The sequence below is a fragment of the Triticum urartu genome, chromosome 2A (assembly GCF_056163025.1).
Source record: "Triticum urartu cultivar PI428250 chromosome 2A, HENAU_Tu73, whole genome shotgun sequence".
Classification (NCBI taxonomy): domain Eukaryota; kingdom Viridiplantae; phylum Streptophyta; class Magnoliopsida; order Poales; family Poaceae; genus Triticum; species Triticum urartu.
The window spans coordinates 299,242,593-299,262,470 of record NC_141874.1 but is presented as its reverse complement, the minus strand read 5'-3'; the positions used below and the strand labels follow the sequence as shown (position 1 = coordinate 299,262,470).

Sequence of the window (19,878 nt, the reverse complement as noted above, 5' to 3'; positions counted from 1 at the left end):
CCAGAGTGATGACAACAACTTTCCTTCCAGACGCCATGATCCATTCTTAGTTTTTGTCGAGTGAGTTCTGATACTTGAAAAGCTCCGAGTGACGGTGCGGAGGAGATCTTCGGTCTGATGAGTTGTTCTGCTGCCCGCGGATTTCGTGGGATCCGAATTTTGGGAAGCGCGCGGGACGGGGAGGCCGCAATAATCGGATGGGATAGTGCGAAGCCGCCTCGATCCCTGCGCCACCTTTTTCGCCACGTATCGTGCGCGTGATTGCCACGGGATTTGACAGGGCCGCCCGGGCCTACCAGTCAGCCACTCGGAAGCAGCCTCATATAAGGCGTTGGGCCGGGGCTCTGTTCCGCACGCCACCATTCTCTCTTCTTTTTCTCCCGATCTCTCCGCCACCCTTGCTTCCGCCTCGCCGCCGGAACTCCGCTCGAGCTCGATCTACCACCATGGGGAAGGACAAGACGGCGGCGCTAGAACGCGCGAAGAAGGCGACCGCGAAGGTGAAGGGCAAGCGGACCAACCGGGGCGGATCCTCGTCGAGGTCCGGCCTGCCGGCGGGCTGGATCCAGGGCGACTGGATCCGCTCGGCAATCACGCAGGACGACCTCGACGACCTGGTGGAGGGGGGATTGATCCCCCACAAGTCGGCTCGGCTCCCGGGGGATGAAACTGAGCCGCAGCCCAGAGAGGGTGAGTGCGTCCTCCTAGCAACCCACGTAGATTGTGGATTCTCGCTGCCTCCCCACCCTTTCTTCCGGGGTTTTTTGAACTTCTTTGGGGCTCAGCTCCACCATTTCACTCCGAACACCATAGTCTATCTGGCCGCTTTCGTGTCCATGTGCGAAAACTTCTTGGGCTGTCGACCGCACTGGGGGCTTTTCAAACACATCTTCACTTGCCGTTCCCAGTCGGTTAAAAAGACCAAGTCGAGTGACGAGAGGACGTGGGTGATCCAGATGTGCAGTGGTCTGGGGATCCAGATGAGGAGCAAGAGTACTTTCCCAGTGATGATCCTTGCTCCTGGTTTAGGGTCCGGGGCTGGCAGTCGACTTGGTTTTACTGCAAGGATCAGCCAACCCCTGGCCAGTCGACTGGGTTTCCTCCTTTCTCCTTGGCCTGGGTGGAGAAGCCTGCTCCCCTGAAGATAGTTCCAGAAGAGAAGGCACAGGTCAAGGAGCTGGTCGAACGGGTCGTCCAGCTCGTCCGCGACGGAGTGACCGGGATGGATCTGCTGGAGGTCTTTCTCGATCGACGCATCCAACCCCTTCAGGCGCGCGATCATCCGATGTGGATGTACTCTAGGCTCGAAGATACCACTCGGATCCACCCGGAGGAGGTCAGCGAGGATATCTTGGAGAACTGGTTGAGGGGAATCACTGGCAACAAAGACAACCCTCGGGGATCCAGGAGGGTGATTCCATTCGACAACTCGCGCCAGCCGGAGCAGGTATATTTCTGTTTTATCAAGTAACTTTCTGATTCACCATGTGATGTCCCGTTTGTGGTCGACTGAATGTCTTTTGATTGTTATCCTTTCAGGCCCTCATTGAAATGTACTCGATGCCCAATGGAGAGCAAGAGCAAGACCCGGAAGGCGAGGCAAGCGGCGGCGACAGTGGCGAATGGACTTCTGATGGTGAAGAGGATGGAGAAAGCGACGACTCAAGCGACGGAGAAGAAGTCGAGTCGCCTCCTCGCAGGGAGAGGCGATCCAAGCTTGCCCAAGAACGACCGAGCGCCCGTGAAAAGGCGACTACTCAAGCTGGTCAATCTTCGAAGCGTCCTCGGATCTCTTCACCAACCCCAACCGAGAAAGCGCCAAAGCACCCCAAAGTTGCAGAGCCGAAAACTCGGAAGGCGCTGCCGAAGATTAAGATTGACATCCCCGTCGCTTCCGCGTGAGTGTCTCCCTTTGTATACACTCGACGCTTCGTGCCGTTTGTTTTTCTTGTTTTAACCGGACGAACTTTGGAACTGTCAGTGCTGCCACTTCTGGGACCTCAGCTTACAGGGACGATGATGAGGTGATGGAGGATGCGGTCACGTCTAAACTAGGTATGATTCCTGCCATACTGTCTTTATTTTGGTCGATTCAACTACAATGTGTACCATTGGGTGATGTGATTTTGTCGATTGAACTTTGAACAGCCCCTAACATTATTGACCTCCCTGATGATGATGATGATGAAGAGCCTGAGAGGCCTTTGATGAGGACAAATAGGTGACCTCCTGCGAGCGAGGTGCCACAATCGACACCGAGGGCGGAGCCAGTCGTTCAGGACGCTGGTGATGCCAATCGGGGTTCTGTTACCTTCGTCGTGCCGTTGTCGAGTGCCTTGCCTTCTTCGTCGACTTCTCAGGCCCCTGTCGACCTGCCTTCAGTTTTTGCGACCCATCATGTCCCAGAGGACGAAGTGAACGCTGCCAGGGAAGCTCTACGCCAGGCGGGCGTCATGATGGAGAAGATGAAGATGGTGCGAGACGCCAGTCAGGCCGCCTACGATGCCAGCTCGGCTCTCCAAAGCAACATTCAGGTTAGTTGGTCGCCGCTTGTTCCGTTAGGATATGATATCTGAAGACTTTTTCCGAAAATCTTTGCGTTAGTACACCCACTGGGTGCGTTGATTGAACTTTGAATTAGTGGGGGCACGCTAAGTGGACCCACTGGGTGTAGTCCCCGAGACTACGGTGGACTGCGGGCAGTCGACTGTAGTCTTTGTATCTTGTCGAGTGTAAACCGAATTGATAGTTTGTCTCTTCCACTCGGTCTGGTCGAGTGGGGTCAGAACCGGTGGGGGCACGTCAAGTGCACCCACTGGGTGTAGTCCCCGAGACCGCGGTCGACTGCTGGCAGTCGACTGTGGTATGAGTTCTTTCTTTCTCTCTTTTTTTTACTCCCTGCACTCGACTCCGGCGGGCCGGTCGAGTGGGATCAGAACCGGTGGGGGCACGCAAAGTGCACCCACTGGGTGTAGTCCCCGAGACTATGGTGGACTACGGGCAGTCGACCGTAGTCTTAGTACTTATTGTCTTTGTTGTTTTCCGCTGTGAAATAATTTCTCCTCTTTGATTTCAGAAATCTTGTGATCTTGGAGCTCGTTTTGCTGACTTGGAGAGACAGCAGATCCAACTGAACCTCGACTTGGAGCTGGCCAAGACAGAGCTGCAAAAAGTCAAGGACGGCGCCACTGGTAAGACGAGTTTGTCGACTGGTCTGTCTTAGGCTTGAATACCCTTCCGCTCTTTCTAGACCAAGCATTGTTTCTTTGCAGAAAAACTGAGAGAGGCTCTGATGAAGAAGGACCAGGATTTGGCTGCTGCTCGAAAGGAAGCTGACGACAGAACCGCTTTGGCTGAACAGAAGCTGGCTTCGGTCGGCCAGTTGGAAGAAGAGAATACCAGGCTGAAGTCTGCTCTGAATGATGCCAACAAGGAGTGCTCGCGCTGGAAGGAGAATCTCATCCTGGGCAAGAAGATGGAAAGCATTGCTCACAGGAGGGACGATCTGGAGAGCTATCTGAGAAGCCTTGCCAAGAAGTTGTTCATCAAGCTTGAAGGTGCACATTTTGTTGCGACTGATTTTTTTTGTGTTGACTCAGTGTACGAAAATTGACTTATCCTTGGATCGTGAATGCAGAGTTTTGCCAGAACTTCGAGGAGGAGACTGGGCGGATCGAACCTGGTTTGGATCCAATCAATTCTCCCGTGAAAGATGAAACTGCCATGAATCTGCTCCGACTGGAATCTCGTATCGACGGTGTCGTGGACTACTTGGCTCGACTAAAGGTCGCCATGTCACGAATCGACCCGGCACTTTGGCCAGAGGCCACGCTCCAAAACGATCTTGAGTCCCTGATGACTCGACTTGATGGAATCCCTGACCGAGTGCGGGAGTGGAAGAACTCTTCTGCTCGGTGTGGCGCTGATGTGGCTCTGTCTTTGGTTCGTGTCCACTGCAAGGAGGTGCGACAAGATAAGCTGGCCGCAATCAAGGTCGCCAACACCCAGAAGCATGACTCTGAACTTTTATGGAGACTTTCATCGCTGCAGCCACTCGGATTGCCGATGGCGTCGACCTGGACGAGTTCGTCAAGCCTGCCAGCCCTCCTCCTGCGGAGTGAACAAACTTTTACGCCCCACCTTAAATTTGCCTCAGAATGCCGAGTGGTTTTTGTAACCGTTAAACTCTTTTGGGCTGAATGCCTAAGCACTCTGATCTGTGGTCCGGACCCTTTAGGATTTATCTGAACTTGGTTTATCATCGAATATCTTTATGAATTCCCCGTCGAGTGGAAATAATTCTTCATTCGAAACAACTTTTTGTATTTGTGGTGAAGCTCCCCAAGGAGGAGGTGGCAATCGACCTTGTTACTGCGGAGCAGGACGGAGTGCATGTTGTATTTGTGGCGAAGCTCCCCAAGGAGGAGGTGGTCGTCGACCTGCACCTTGTTACCACAGAGCAGGATGGAGTGCATGTTGTATTTGTGGCGAAGCTCCCCAAGGAGGAGGTGGCCGTCGACCTGAACCTCGTTACTGCAGAGTGGGATGTGTTTTGTACTTAGGCGAGTGCCTGACTGCGGCTAAGTCCTCAAGTGAGAGAACTTAGGCAAGTACTGGACTGCAGCTAAGCCTCCGAATGGGAGGACTGCTCTCCACTCGGTAGGATTTTTTTTTCAAACTTAGGCGAGTGCCTGACTGCAGCTAAGTCCTCAAGTGAGAGAACTTAGGCGAGTACTGGACTGCAGCTAAGCCCCCGAGCGGGAGGACTGCTCTCCACTCAGCAGGATTTTTACAAACTTAGGCGAGTGCTTAACTACAGCTAAGTCCTCAAGTGAGAGAACTTAGGCGAGTACTGGACTGCAGCTAAGCCCCCGAGTGGGAGGACTACTCTCCACTCGGCAGGATTTTTACAAACTTAGGCGAGTGCCTGACTGCAGCTAAGTCCTCAAGTGAGAGAACTTAGGCGAGTACTGGACTGCAGCTAAGCCCCCAAGTGGGAGGACTGCTCTCCACTCAGCAGGATTTTTACAAACTTAGGCGAGTGCCTGACTGCAGCTAAGTCCTCAAGTGAGAGAACTTAGGCGAGTACTGGACTGTAGCTAAGCCCCCAAGTGGGAGGGTTGCTCTCCACTCGGTAGGATTTTTTCAAACTTAGGCGAGTGCCTGACTGTAGCTAAGTCCTCAAGTGAGAGAACTTAGGCGAGTACTGGACTGCAGCTAAGCCCCCGAGTGGGAGGGTTGCTCTCTACTCGGTAGGATTTTTTCAAACTTAGGCGAGTGCCTGGCTGCAGCTAAGTCCTCAAGTGAAAGAACTTAGGCGAGTACTGGACTGCAGCTAAGCCCCCGAGTGGGAGGGTTGCTCTCCACTCGGTAGGATTTTTCAAACTTAGGCGAGTGCCTGACTGCAGCTAAATCCTCAAGTGAGAGAACTTAGGCAAGTACTGGACTGCAGCTAAGCCCCCGAGTGGAAGGGTTGCTCTCCACTCGGTAGGATTTTTTTATAAGCTTAGGCGAAGCGGATTCGCAGCTAAGCCACCCACTGGGGGATTTCTCACGTAAACAAAAACAATAATAATCACTGGGAAAATTGTAACGCTCTTGTCTTTGAGAAATAAACTACAGGAGTTTTTCTTATTACATCTTATCCGAGTGAGAATTCAAGTATAAAAGGGGCGGAGTAGCTCCGCATTCCAGGCTCGTGGCTCATCAATCTGGCGATCGACATTGTAGAGGTGGTATGCTCCATTGTGGAGGACTCTGGTGACTATGAAGGGGCCTTCCCAAGTAGGAGCGAGTTTGTGTGGTTTCTGCTGATCCACTCGGAGGACTAAGTCTCCTTCTTGGAAGGCTCGACTCTTCACGTTTCTGGCATAGAATCGACGCAAGTCTTACTGATATATGGTCGATCGAATCATAGCCATTTCTATTTCTTCTTCCAGGAGGTCGACTGCGTCCTGCCGGGCTTGTTCTGCTTCATCTTCAGAGTAGAGCTCGACTCGGGGAGCGTTGTGAAGCAGGTCACTCGGCAAGACTGCCTCGGCTCCGTAGACCAGAAAGAATGGGGTTCTTCCGGTCGATCGGTTCGGGGTTGTCCTGAATCCCCAAAGGACTGATGCAAGCTCGTCGACCCATGCACTTGCTGCGTGCTTGAGATCGCGCATCAATCGGGGTTTCAGTCCTTTGAGAATTAGGCCGTTTACCCTTTCTGCTTGCCCATTCGACTGTGGGTGAGCGACCGAAGCATAGTCGACCCGAGTGCCCTGAGAGGCGCAAAAGGCCCTGAATTTGTCAGAATCAAAGTTTGACCCATTGTCAGTGGTGATGCTGTGCGGAACTCCATATCTGAATATGAACTCTCTGATGAAACTGATAGCAGTGCAAGCATCAAGATTCTTGATAGGCTTGGCTTCAATCCATTTGGTGAACTTGTTGACTGCTACCAGCACATGAGTGAAGCCGCTCCTGCCTGTTCTCAGTGGTCCAACCATGTCCAGCCCCCAAACAGCGAAGGGCCAGACGAGTGGAATGGTTTTCAGGGCTGACGCGGGCTTGTGCGACATATTGGAGTAATACTGACATCCTTCACATTTGTCGACTATCTCTTTTGCCATCTCGTTGGCTCTTGGCCAGTAGAATCCTGCTCGGTATGCTTTAGCCACAATGGTCCGAGAGGACGCATGATGCCCACATGTCCCCGAGTGGATATCATCAAGGATCATCTGACCTTCTTCTGGTGTAATACACTTCTGGCTGACCCCAGTCGCGCTTTCCCTATATAACTGTCCCTTTATGACTGTAAAGGCCTTGGATCGACGGACGATCTGTCGAGCCTCTTCTTCGTCCTTTGGGAGTTCTTTCCTTAGGATGTACGCGATGTACGGTATTGTCCAGACGGGAGTGATGACCAAGACTTCCATGATCAGGTCAACCGCAGCTGGAACTTCAACTTCAGTTGGATCCATGGTACTTTTTGGCTGCGGGGCCTCTTCAGTGAAGGGATCCTCCTGAACTGATGGTGTGTGGATGTGTTCCAAAAACACATTGCTAGAAATGGCTTCTCTTTTGGAACCTATTTTTTCCAGATCGTCAGCTGCTTGATTTTTCAGTCAGGGTATGTGATGAAGCTCTAACCCCTCGAATTTCTTCTCCAGCTTCCTCACTGGATTGCAATAACCAGTCATGGCTGGACTTCTGACGTCCCATTCCTTCATCACCTGATTAACCACCAAACCTGAGTCGCCATAGACCATGAGGCGACGGACGCCGAGTGAAATGGCCATGCGCAACCCATATAAAAGTGCTTCGTATTCTGTCTCGTTGTTGGAGGAATCAAAGTGGATTTGAAGAACATATCTGAGTTTATCTCCTCTGGGGGAGACCAACACCACTCCGGCACCAGAACCATTCAGCATCTTGGAACCATCGAAGAACATAGTCCAATGCTCCGAGTGAACCTGAGTCGGCAGTTGCTGTTCAATCCACTCGGCGACGAAATCTGCGATTGCCTAGGACTTGATAGCTTTCTTTGCCTCAAACTTGATATCTAAAGGAAGGAGTTCAATCGCCCATTTTGCCACTCGACCAGTTGCATCCCTGTTATGCAGGAACTCTGATAATGGAGCGTCGCTGACGACTGTAATAGAATAATCAGAGAAGTAGTGAGCAACTTTCTTTGTGGTCATATAAATCCCATATACAAGCTTCTGATAATGAGGATATCTTTGCTTCGATGGGGTCAAGACTTCAGAAATATAATATACTGGGCGCTGAACTTTGAAGGTTTTTCCTTCTTCTTCCCGCTCGACCGTAAGTACCGTACTGACGACTTGTCCTGTGGCTGCAATGTAAAGCAGCAAAGGCTCCTTGCTGATTGGGGCAGCAAGCACCGGCTTGGTGGAGAGCAGAGTTTTGAGCTCTGCAAACGCTGCATCAGCTTCAGGAGTCCACTCGAACTTGTCGGACTTCTTCATCAATCGGTAAAGAGACAATGCCTTTTCACCGAGACGAGATATGAATCGACTTAGGGCGGCCAAGCAACCAGTAAGCTTCTAGACGTCGTGCACTCGCACAGGACTTTTCATTCGGAGTATAGTACCGACCTTTTCTGGATTGGCGTCTATTCCCTGTTCGGAAACGAGAAAACCGAGTAATTTTTTGCCAGGAACTCCGAATGTGCACTTTGATGGATTGAGCTTGATATCATACCTCCTGAGGTTGGCAAAGGTTTCAGCAAGGTCAGTCAGCAGGTCGGAACCCTTCCGTGACTTGACCACAATATCATCCATGTACGCCTCCACATTCCGACTGATTTGAGTGAGCAAACACTTCTGAATCATTCTCATGAATGTGGATCCGGCATTCTTGAGGCCGAACGGCATGGTAACATAACAGAAGCACCCGAATGGACTGATGAAGGCTGTTTTGATCTCGTCAGGTCCATACAGACGGATCTAATGGTACCCGGAATAGGCATCTAAAAAAGACAGTCGCTCACATCCCGCAGTCGAGTCGACTATCTAATCGATGCGGGGGAGAGGAAAATGATCTTTCGGGCAGGCCCGATTGATATGTTTAAAGTCAATGCACATGCAAAGTGACTTGTCCTTCTTGGGGACCATAACAACGTTGGCGAGCCACTCGGAGTGGTAGATTTCTCGGATGAACTCCGCTGCTAAGAGCCGAGCCACCTCCTCGCCAATGGCTTTTCTCTTTTGGACGGCGGACCGTCGGAGATGTTCCTTGACAGGTTTTACTTTTGAGTCGACTCTTAGGCGGTGCTCAGCCAGCTCCCTGGGAACACCCGACATGTCAGAAGGCTTCCATGCGAAACTGTCCCAGTTCTCACGGAGGAACTGGATGAGCGCTTCTTCCTATTTGGAGTCGAGTGTTGTCGAGATATGAGTTGGAGTAGCGCTGGGGTCGGTCGGGTGGATGTGAGCTGTCTTCGTATCGCCAGTCGACTGAAAAGCTGATTCTGTAGCGGGCTTCTTGGTCCGCAATAAATCACTCGGGTCTGCAGTCTTCTGGTATTCCTGCAACTCCACCACTGCCATCTGAGCATCGGCGATCTTCGAACCTTTCTGAAAACATTCTTCCGCTTTCTTCCGATTGCCTGTAATAGTGATCACACCTTTGGGGCCAGGCATCTTCAATTTGAGATACACATAACATGGTCGGGCCATGAAGCGTGCATAAGCTGGCCTGCCCAAAATAGCATGGTAGGCACTTTGGAAGTCTACAACTTCAAATGTCAACTTTTCTTTGCGGTAATTCTTGGAATCACCGAAAACCACATCAAGAGCAATCTGGCTGAGTGATTCAGCCTTCTTCCTAGGAATGACTCCATGGAAACTCATGTTGCTGGCACTGAGTCTGGACATCGGAATGCCCATCCCTTTCAATGTCTCAGCATATAATATGTTCAAACCACTGCCACCATCCATCAGGACTTTGGTCAGTTGAGTGCCTTCAACAACTGGGTCGACCACCAAAGCTTGCCTTCCAGGGGTGGCGATGTGCGTTGGGTGATCGGACCGGTCGAATGTTATGGCAGTCTGAGACCAGTTCAGATAACTGGGTGTCGCCGGAGCGACCATATTCACCTCCCGGTTGATAACTTTCAGTCGACTTTTGCTTTCAATATCAGCAAAAATCATCAGTGGAATTGACCTGAGGGTATCCATCGTCACTATCTTCCTTGTCCTCAACTTTGTCTGACTCCTTTTCCTTATCATTGGGCTGCTTGCCCTAGAACTGTTGGATCAAGAGTCGACACTGTCGAGTGGTATGTTTCGGGTAAATGAAATTACCCTCTTCATCTTTCTTGGTGTGGACGAGACATGGCAAATCCAACACATCATTTCCGTCCTGGTCTTTAACTTTCTTGGGGTTCCAAGGTCCTTTAGGTTTCCCTTTAAACTTTCCTTGGGTTACAGCCAAGGCTTCCCCGGGAGCAACTGGCTCGGCTTTCCGCTTCTGTTTCTGATTAGAATTTCCTCCGGTTTCTTGGGCGACTGACTTGAGCTTGCCACTCCTGAGTCGATCCTCATCTTCACCATTAGCGTACTTGATAGCAATCTCCATCATCCGATTCAGGGGCATATCTCCGGTTCGACCGAATTTCAGATTCAGTTCTCTGTACTTGACGCCTTCTTTGAAGGCACAAACTGCTTGGTGGTTAGGTACATTCTCCACCGTGTGATGTAACGTGATCCACCTCTGGATGTAATCCCTCAAATTTTCATTCGGCTTCTGCACGCAAGACCGCAGTTCCGTCAGCCCTGCCGGTCGCTTGCATGTGCCTTCAAATGTGGTGACAAACACTCACGAGAGATCTTCCCAAGTGTTTGTGCTGCTAGGCGCTAACTGGTTCAGCCACGCTCTGGCCCAGCCCTCCAACATGAGAGGCAGATGCTTCATGGCCACTTCATCATTTGCCGCCGCCAATCTGGATGGCCACTCGGTAGTCCTCAAGCCAAGTATCGGGCTTGGACTCGCCAGTGAACTTACTAACTCCAGTCGCCAACCTGAAGTTGGGAGGAATCACAGCGGCCCTGATGGCTCTACTAAAGCACTCTGGCCCCGAAACATGTACTCTGCTACTGGTAGGTGCATCTCTGTCGTGACCTTCTCGGTGAGCTCTGTTCCTGTCGACCAAACCTTGAACGAGAATGGATCTCGCATCAAAGCCTGGCCCCCTGGGGTCGACTGGAATCCTTCACCCAACACTATGAGGGCGCCTGTCATCCTGCTGGCGAGGCACATACGACCCGCTCCTCGGGGGAGGGGTGGGCACTCGACGTCGATCGTCACGATCGACTCGGTGATCATACTGCTCAGGGTTCCCATACTGATTACGCCGGTCCCCACGCCCCTCACGCCTCGGGGGCGATCTTGGGCTATGAGCCGACTGGACTGTGTCCGCGGCAACGGATCTGCTGTGAATCCTGTTCCGCGATTGAGAAACAGCGGAATTCTGGTCTCCTGCTGCCTGGAGTAACGCTCTGATCTGCAACAAGCCTGTGCCAACCTCCGACTGGGAAGGCTGAATCGACTCTGCTATTCGAGCTGCAGCTGCTAAATTCTGAATCGGAGTTCGATATACCTGCGGGGGCGGGAAGAGCTGACGTCGACTGGATTCGGGAACCCGTTGTCGTGCACGCTCGTCGAGTGCTTGCTGGAGGTTCTCCAGTCAAGTGCGCTCGGCCAAGTTTGCCAGGCGCGCGTCTTCCAAGGCGCGAGCCTCGGGGGTTTCTCCAACGATAGGAGTGTGCAGTGTATCCATGTTCCGGCGGCGAAGTTCTTCTCTCTGCAGTGACGTGAGAGGTTCGGGAAGATACTCCTCATGGGGACGCGACGGGTCGCCTCCACCCGCGCCTCCGCCTGCGCCTCCGTCGGTGCGAGAAAAACCGGGGGGACTGGGCGGTCCATCGACCATCAGAACCTCCGCCGCTGGATCGCTGCTGTCGCACTCGGATGCGGTCTCTGCGGAGCCAGTCGACAGGTCGAACGGGCCGTAGAGGGATTCGTCGGGCTCGATCGCCACGACTTGAGGGGTGGCCGACTGGCGTGCCACCGCGTGTCTCACCCACTGCTGAAGTCTCGACCGACCAGAGCGCTTGCGCCGGCGGGAAACAGGGAGGGAGGTCAACACAGGAGTCGACCGGTAGGGGGTCGACGGTTGCCGCAGGAGAACGCCGCGGACGCACGCGCTAAAGTGCGTTGCCCTGCGGACAGGGAGTGCGTCCACGTCGAGCGGAGCCTCCTGAAGCCAAGAGAAGTCGTCGGCGATGAACGTGAGCACGCCGAGACGGATCTCGCGGCCCTCCACCAAAACTCTGCCGAAAACCATGATGATTCGGGTCGGAAAAGATCGCAACTCCTCCAACAAAATGCTAAAACACCTGCCGCAAGGTGGGCGCCAACTGTCGTGGTTCTAAGTCTGACAGTAGTGTAGGGGGGTAAGTATGGAGAGGCAAGGTCTTAGCTATGGAGAAATTGTAGGCACGCAAGGTTTACGAGTTCAGGCCCTTCTCGAAGGAAGTAATAGCCCTACGTCTCGGAGCCCAGAGGCGGTCGACTGGATTATGCGTGTATGGATTACAGGGGTGCGAACCCTTCTCCCTGAGGAGGGGGGTGGCTTATATAGAGTTCGCCAGACCCCTCCCGCCCTTAGTTACAAAGGGTTTAAATACATTAATGTCAGGCGTTACTGATAATGCCCCTAATAAAGTGCTATGATGACCATAAAAGCTACTTAATAACCGACCGTTAGCATGCAGAATGCCCTTAGGTCTCTTGACCGTCGAGTGGTTGCTTCTTGGTCGAGTGATTGCTTCTTGGTCGAGTATCTTCGAGTCCGTCGAGTGGAACACCTCCAATTCGATTGAAAGGTGATTTCTTCTGGAGATGTCCTTGGGTAGGTCAGTTTGGACAGGTCCATGACCCTACCCTAGGTACATAGCTTCATCAGGATGCACACCCACTTAGTTTCTTTTTGAGCTTTCATATACTTATAGCTCTAATGCATTCGTTGCATGGCAATCCCTACTCACTCACATTGATATCTATTGATGGGCATCTCCATAGCCTGTTGATACGCCTAGTTGATGTGAGACTATCTTCCCCTTTTTGTCTTCTCCACAACCACCACTCTATTCCACCTATAGTGCTATATCCATGGCTCACGCTCATGTATTACGTGAAGATTGAAAAAGTTTTGAGAATGTCAAAAGTATGAAACAATTGCTTGGCCTGTCATCGGGGTTGTGAATGATTTAAATATTTTGTGTGGTGAAGATAGAGCATAGCCAGACTATATGATTTTGTAGGGATAACTTTCTTTAGCCATGTTATTTTGAGAAGACATAATTGCTTTGTTAGTATGCTTGAAGTATTATTATTTTCTATGTCAATATGAACTTTTGTCTTGAATCTTTCAGATCTGAATATTCATACCACAATTAAGAAGAATTACATTAGAATTATGCCAAGTAGCACTCCGCATCAAAAATTCTTTTTTATCATTTACCTACTCGGGGACGAGCAGGAATTAAGCTTGGGGATGCTTGATACGTCTCCAACGTATCTATAATTTTTGATTGCTCCATGCTATATTCTACTGTTTTAGACATTATCGGGCTTTATTATTCACTTTTATATTATTTTTGGGACTAACCTATTAACCGGAGGCCCAGCCCAGAATTGCTGTTTTTTGCCTGTTTTAGGGTTTCGAAGAAAAGAAATATCAAACGGAGTCCAAACGGAATGAAACCTTCGGGAACGTGATTTTCTCACCGAATACAACTCAGGAGACTTGGACCCTACGTCAAGCTAGCTAACAGGAGGCCACGAGGTAGGGGGCGCGCCTGCCCCCCCCCCACCAGGCGCGCCCTCCCCCCTCGTGGGCCCCCTGTTGCTCCACCGACGTACTTCTTCCTCCTATATATACCCACGTACCCCCAAACGATCAGATACGGAGCGAAAACCCTAATTCCACCGCCGTAACTTTCTGTATCCACGAGATCCCATCTTGGGGCCTGTTTCGGAGCTCCATTGGAGGGGGCACCGATCACGGAGGGCTTCTACATCAACACCATAGCCTCTCTGATGAAGTGTGAGTAGTTTACTTCAGACCTACGGGTCCATAGTTAGTAGCTAGATGGCTTCTTCTCTCTTTTTGGATCTCAATACAATGTTCTCCCCCTCTCTTGTGGAGATCTATTCGATGTAATCTTCTTTTTGCGGTGTGTTTGTTGAGACCGATGAATTGTGGGTTTATGATCAAGTCTATCTATGAATAATATTTGAATCTTCTCTGAATTCTTTTATGTATGATTCGTTATCTTTGCAAGTCTCTTTGAATTATCAGTTTGGTTTGGCCTACTAGATTGATCTTTCTTGCAATGGGAGAAGTGCTTAGCTTTGGGTTCAATCTTGCGGTGTCCTTTCCCGGTGACAGTAAGGGCAGCAAGGCACGTATTGTATTGTTGCCATCGAGGATAACAAGATGGGGTTTTCTTCATATTGCATGAGTCCATCCCTCTACATCATGTCATCTTGCTTAAGGCGTTACTCTGTTTTTACTTAATACTCTAGATGCATGCTGGATAGCGGTCGATGAGTGGAGTAATAGTAGTAGATGCAGGCAAGAGTCGGTCTACTTGTCTCGGTCGTGATGCCTATATACATGATCATACCAATATATTCTCATAACTATGCTCAATTCTGTCAATTGCTCAACAGTAATTTGTTCACCCACCGTAGAATACTTATGCTCTCGAGAGAAAAGCCACTAGTGAAACCTATGGCCCCCAGGTTTATCTTTATCATATCAATCTCCTACTACTTAGTTATTTACTTTGCTATTTTACTTTGCCATTATTTTACTTTGCATCTTTATCATGAAAATACCAAAAATATTATCTTATCATATCTATCAGATCTCACTCTCGCAAGTGGCCCTATAGGGATTGACAACCCCTATTATCGTTGGTTGCGAGGATTTATTTGTTTTGTGCAGGTACGAGGGACTTGCGTATAGCCTCCTACTGGAATGATACCTTGGTTCTCAAAAACTGAGGGAAATACTTATGCTACTTTGCTGCATCATCCCTTCCTCTTCGGGGAAAACCAACGCAGTGCTAAAAGAGGTAGCACGCAACACCTAGCCTTGCAAGAAACCGTCGACCTGCACATCCACGTCTACGAGGAAATCGTCTACATAGGCCACTACAAGGCCAGCGAGGACAAAAAGACGTTGGCCTTCTTCCAGCGGCTAGAATCTTTGGACGCCATTGTTCAGAAGCACGTCGACCTGGCCACGAAAGCCGCTGCTACTTAGCCGCCGTTCGGTGGGCCGGCACCTTGAGTCGAGGAGGTGGATGTCGTCGACGGATGCGTCTTTCTTCTCGCCTCCTGTAACCAGCACTGTATCGCCTCATGGCCTTAATGTTTTATTTGTGTATGGTATTTTTATTCCAGTCGTAACATTTTCACTGTGAGGTGGGGCCGCAGTTGAGCAGACCGACCATCGGCAAATCCCCACCCCGCCCACCGCGCGTCGGCTAAGTTAGAATTTAGAAGAGAGAAATGAGGGAGAAGAGCTAGCTGTAGCACGGACGCTGTTGTCAGATGGGAGTCGTGTTGATAGAATAGGAGTACTGAGTACATGTACCTCTTTTTTTAGGGAAAAACTAGTCGTACGTCTAGTAGCACTAGGGGTGCGTGCGACCTATACCTGCCATCACTTTAGGTCTCCTTTTCAAACCGCAGCTACGCTTCATAGTAGTACATATTTGTTCATGCATTTATCCTCCTATATGTACTCCAAGGCTATTTCCACGTGCTCCCTTTTGCTGACACATGGGACACAAAGCATCTGGGTCATAGTGCATGCATGACTCGAAGCATATGCAACCATGCCGGCATACTTTACATTTCATACCTCATGAATTACTACAAGCAAACCGGATTATTTTCATAGAAACCGGAGCATGCTCATTAAATTTTGGACATAACACATTTATAAAAAAACAACCAGACCTAAACCAGTCTAAGGTCCTCTTTGATTCACAGCATACTGAAAACATAGGAATGGGGAAAGTATGATGGCGATGAACCGAGACCAGGAGGAAGAGGGGTAGTACTATACATGCTACAGACTGGAATGTAGCATGTTGTTTTTTATGTCCATATCACCACATTATTTTCTATGGACTATTGCCTGCTGGTTCACTGGTCTGCCGTGGTTCGCACTCGTCTAACGTGAGTAGTAGTACTAGTATATACACTATATATACCCCATGATTCTTTGCTCCTTATTACGTACTTCGCCGACATGTGGGAGTGCCAGCATCCGGGTCGACATGTCATGCACCAGATTAGAGTGGGGAACGGAAGGGGGCATCACCCCGGGCGTAGCGCAGTAATTCATGACTATAGTGAGTAGTCATATCAGAAGACCCCGTCTTTTCCAGAAGTAACGCGTCGTCAAATCGCACAGCCCTACCTTTCCAGCAGTAAGTTCACTCCGCTACTCCCTCACCCCTCCTCGGCTCTCTGTCAAACCGCCTACGCGAAAACTACCGCGCGTACAACCCAGGAAAAGCCCCGCCCTCAACTTTTAACTACTCATAGTACTGTATAATTTTATATCGATGAATTGCACCATGGAGTAGAAAACCAAAAGAAAAAATGTGGTACTACATGTAAACAAATACGATTCAAGCTCGAGCTAGCGATTCGGAATGTAAACTGTGCATGTGTTTATACATATAGGTTACTTCAAAGTACTGAGTCCATTGATGCAATGTGGTCAAAATGTACCGTCGATATCTCAAAGCCAAAGTAGTTTGAGCTTGTTTGTTCTATATAAATACTAGTACTATATGTTTATTCACCCGTGGGGTTGTTTAATGAATGGAGAGCCAGGGAGTAGTAGTAAGTAGGAGTCATACAGTTAGTCATGTTAAATATAGAATTTCTTTTCTTTAATGCTACATACACAAATTAAAACACTTATTACAGAGAGAAAAAGATAATCACTACATATATAGGATGGGTTTATTATAATAACACCCCTTAAGACCTTATTCTAATAACACCGAACTTATTCTGCTAGGAAAACGACTGCCCGCCCTTAACCGAACTCCATCTACCAGAAAAAAGTCCCCACCTGGCCGCCTTCTTCCTCGGTTCCTCTCACTCCCCACGACCTTCTGCCGCCCCACCCCCACCACCACCACCTTCCTCCCGCCCCACCCCCGACCTCCACTGCCTTCTGCCGCCGGGGCCGCCAAGCGCCGTGCCGCCGTCCGACCCAGCCACCTCCAACACCTGGCGCAACCAGCGCCGCCGCTCAACCACCAGCATCCGCGCGTGCCGCCGTCCACACCAACCTGCGCGCCGCCGCCGCTCTGTTCATCACCACCCAAGGCGACCTGGCTACCTCCAACCGTCGCCGCCCTGCCGAATCCGGTGAGATCCGGCCGCTCGGGTGACCCGGCTACCTCCAACCGCCGCTGCCCTGCCGGATCCGGCGAGATCTGGCCGCCCCGCCATGGCTCGCCCCCTACCCCGACGACCTCCTACTACGTAAGTGCGCCATGGCTCGGCCACGACCTCCCTGCTACGCCGCTGTGGTCGGCCCCGACCCCCATGGATCGGCTGCCCCCGCACCTTTCTCCTACTGATAGGCGGCGGACACCCCTCCCTCCCCTCCCCAGCCTCCCTGCTGCTGGATCCAGTGCGTGCTGTTGTGCGCTCCTCCATCTAGTGCAGTGCCCGCGCTGCTGGCGTGCAGTGCTGACGGATCTGGCATGCAGTGCAGTGCGCCCCCAACACTTGGTCACGCGTTCTGCTGTTCGTTTCTCGCAGGCGTGCAGCTCGTCCCCCGCGCGGCGTGCAGCTCTACTCTGCCTCGATGGAACTGCGCCTCCACCTAGTGTTTGTTCAGTTTTGTTTCCACATCATGGCCACAAGTGCAGGTTCTCTCGGTTGCAGCTCGGTTGGGTCGTCGCTGAAGTATGGAGGCACTTGAGAAGTTTAGAACCATTAGCAACCATAGAATCTTCAGTTTTGCAGTAAAGTCTGTAGTGTAGTGCAGTTAACTACTGGGGAACAACACCGGCAAGGCGTGCAAAAAAATAGGACGACATGCAGCGACGTAGCCGTGCAGCTCGCTGGTCATGGTGCGCGATTCTGGCTGTGCCGACAAGCAGTACATGGCCACGCCTGCGTCCTAGTGGTGTAGTCCAGTGTCCGCGGAACATGCAGCTCGCTAGCTCATTGCACGCGGTTCCGGCGGCGCGGGAAAGCAGTACAAGGCCGCGCGCGTGTCTGAGTGGTGCAGCTCGGTGCTCTTGTCCGTGCAGTTTGCTGTTGTATTCGACAACAATGGCAACAAAAGCTTGGTCCCCGGTGAGCTCCTTGGACATCTCCCTGTTTTGTTTCTTGCCTGAGTTATCATCTTCAGTTTTTTCAGATTTGATGCTCACATACTCTGTTAACGCCATCCATCATTTTTATGCCTATGTTTTCTGCGGCTAGACTAGGAACATATGGAACCGATTGCGTCTGGCTGATAGAAAAGAGGTAAAAATACAAGGAGTTCTTCAGACTGGGTAGTGTTGTCACCTCAGAAGGGGATGGGAGTTCAGACTAAACATGAACACGATAGGTAGTTGCTCAGTTTCGGATATTGGATTCAGTTACAGCCACATCAACGATTCAAATAAATTCTCACAAAAGATGTGGAACCCAAGCCTGTATAAAGGTTACGTGCATGCATTGCTAGGCTGCTAGCCCCTTGGACTTGTGAAGCATGGGCCAACTTGTTCGTGGCTAAACTACACTCTTTTGTTTTGTTTAGACTAAGCACACTCTTCTTAGATAATCTGTATTATCAGCCCCACGTCAAGCGCACACACTCTTTTGTTTTCTTTTACTGATATTTTGTTTGTGCAATTCTTGGAAGGGAAGGCATCAAACAGGGGCGTTCGACGGCGACCTGCTCCCGGCCGACTGCAAGGACAATGGCCGTGTGGCCTCGCGGGTGCAGTTCGCTCCACTTCTCGATGGGGTTCGCTAGCCCCGGTGCTGCAGTGCGCCTCGAGGTTTTCTTCTCCTTGGGTGCGTGAAGGTTTGTCCGTCGTGCGGGCGTGAACATGCAGTTCACCGGGGACCTACAGAAGAAAGAAAATCATTTTATTTATTTTCACTTTTTTCTTGAATGTGCGAGAAAAAAATGTAAAGGTATGTAAAATTGATACAGTCCGTTGGTGCACTCCTTGCGGCTCACGTGGCTCGTGTTTGAAGTTTTTTGTTGTATTTTATTTTTTGACCTGTTTTCTAAAAAGAGTTTGTTGAAAGCATGATGCAGTTTTCACTGTTAAAAAACCTTGGTGGTTTTCTTTGTAAAAAATGGACCGTGTAGTCTAGATGACTTGAAAAAAGTCAGAAAATGATGAAAAAATGCGTGCAGATAGTTTTTTATTTGAGGCGTGGTTCACATCTTCGGATGCAAACTGCACTCATTCTTGTGCGGCGTCGTGTGTTGAAAAAAAAGTGAATTGTGTCGACACTTGCAGTACACTTCGTCCTCCGTGCGGTTCACTGCATTCGGCCAAGCAGTTGAGAAGAAACTATAACAAAAATATGCATCGGCACTTGCCGTGCACTTCGTCCTCGCGTGCCGTTCACTACACTCGGTTTGGCAGCTGAGATAAAATTATAAAAAGAAAAAATATTAGCAAAAAGTAATAAGAATGCAGTTTCATCTACTCATGTTGTAGTGCGGATTTTAGTCCGAAGCAGTGCGGTTTTCTATTTAGATGTCGTGAAAAACAGAGTGTCCGCATTTCAACAATTTTAAAACTGCTCTTAAACAGTAAGGAATTAGAGATAGTGTTCTACATGAAAAAGTTGCGCCTCGTCGATATCTTTTCAACGGCATATCATTTGAATTATTTCGACAACCGGTTTGTAAAAATTTCGCGAAAAACGGCCGCTGCCACTCGTCGCCCGCCGCATGATTTTCAAAAGTAACTTAAAACTGTAAGGAATCTCAAAATCATTTATACATATGAAAGTTGCGCCTTGTTCATAGCTTTCCAACGACATATTACACGCCTCGTTTTGACAAACGGTTCAAAAACTAGAGTAAAAACAGTACCGAAAATTGCAAAAATTTCAAAAATCAGAATTCTGCGATTTAGTAAATCTGAAACTGCTCTTGAACCGTAACGAATTAGAGAAAATAATAGATATGAAAAAGATGCTCCTCGACGATATCTTTCAAACGCGTATCATTTGCCTTATTCCGATGAGCGGTTTAGAAAAAAAATCACGAAAATACGCTCGCTGCCACTCGTCATGCGC

The 19,878-nt window shown here is 50.0% G+C and overlaps 1 protein-coding gene across 1 annotated transcript; it reads left to right on the top strand.

The window, feature by feature from the left end:
- The first annotated feature begins 663 nt into the window (after positions 1–663).
- LOC125536107 (uncharacterized) lies at positions 664–18,856 on the top strand. Its single transcript, XM_087541304.1, has 5 exons — positions 664–690; positions 1,540–1,680; positions 4,338–4,540; positions 16,587–17,919; positions 18,476–18,856. The coding sequence occupies exons 1-4, from the start codon at positions 664–666 to the stop codon at positions 17,584–17,586; spliced, it is 1,371 nt and encodes a 456-aa protein (XP_087397430.1). The 3' UTR covers positions 17,587–17,919; positions 18,476–18,856.
- The last annotated feature ends 1,022 nt before the right edge of the window (positions 18,857–19,878 follow it).

Excerpts from the sequence above, each read along its gene's own strand:
- LOC125536107 (XM_087541304.1), top strand. The coding sequence starts at position 664 with ATGAAACTGAGCCGCAGCCCAGAGAGG. Across the intron at positions 691-1,539 it reads TGAGCCGCAGCCCAGAGAGG|GCCCTCATTGAAATGTACTC; the intron begins GTGAGTGCGTCC and ends TTATCCTTTCAG. Across the intron at positions 1,681-4,337 it reads ACTCAAGCGACGGAGAAGAA|CTCCCCAAGGAGGAGGTGGC; the intron begins GTCGAGTCGCCT and ends TTTGTGGTGAAG.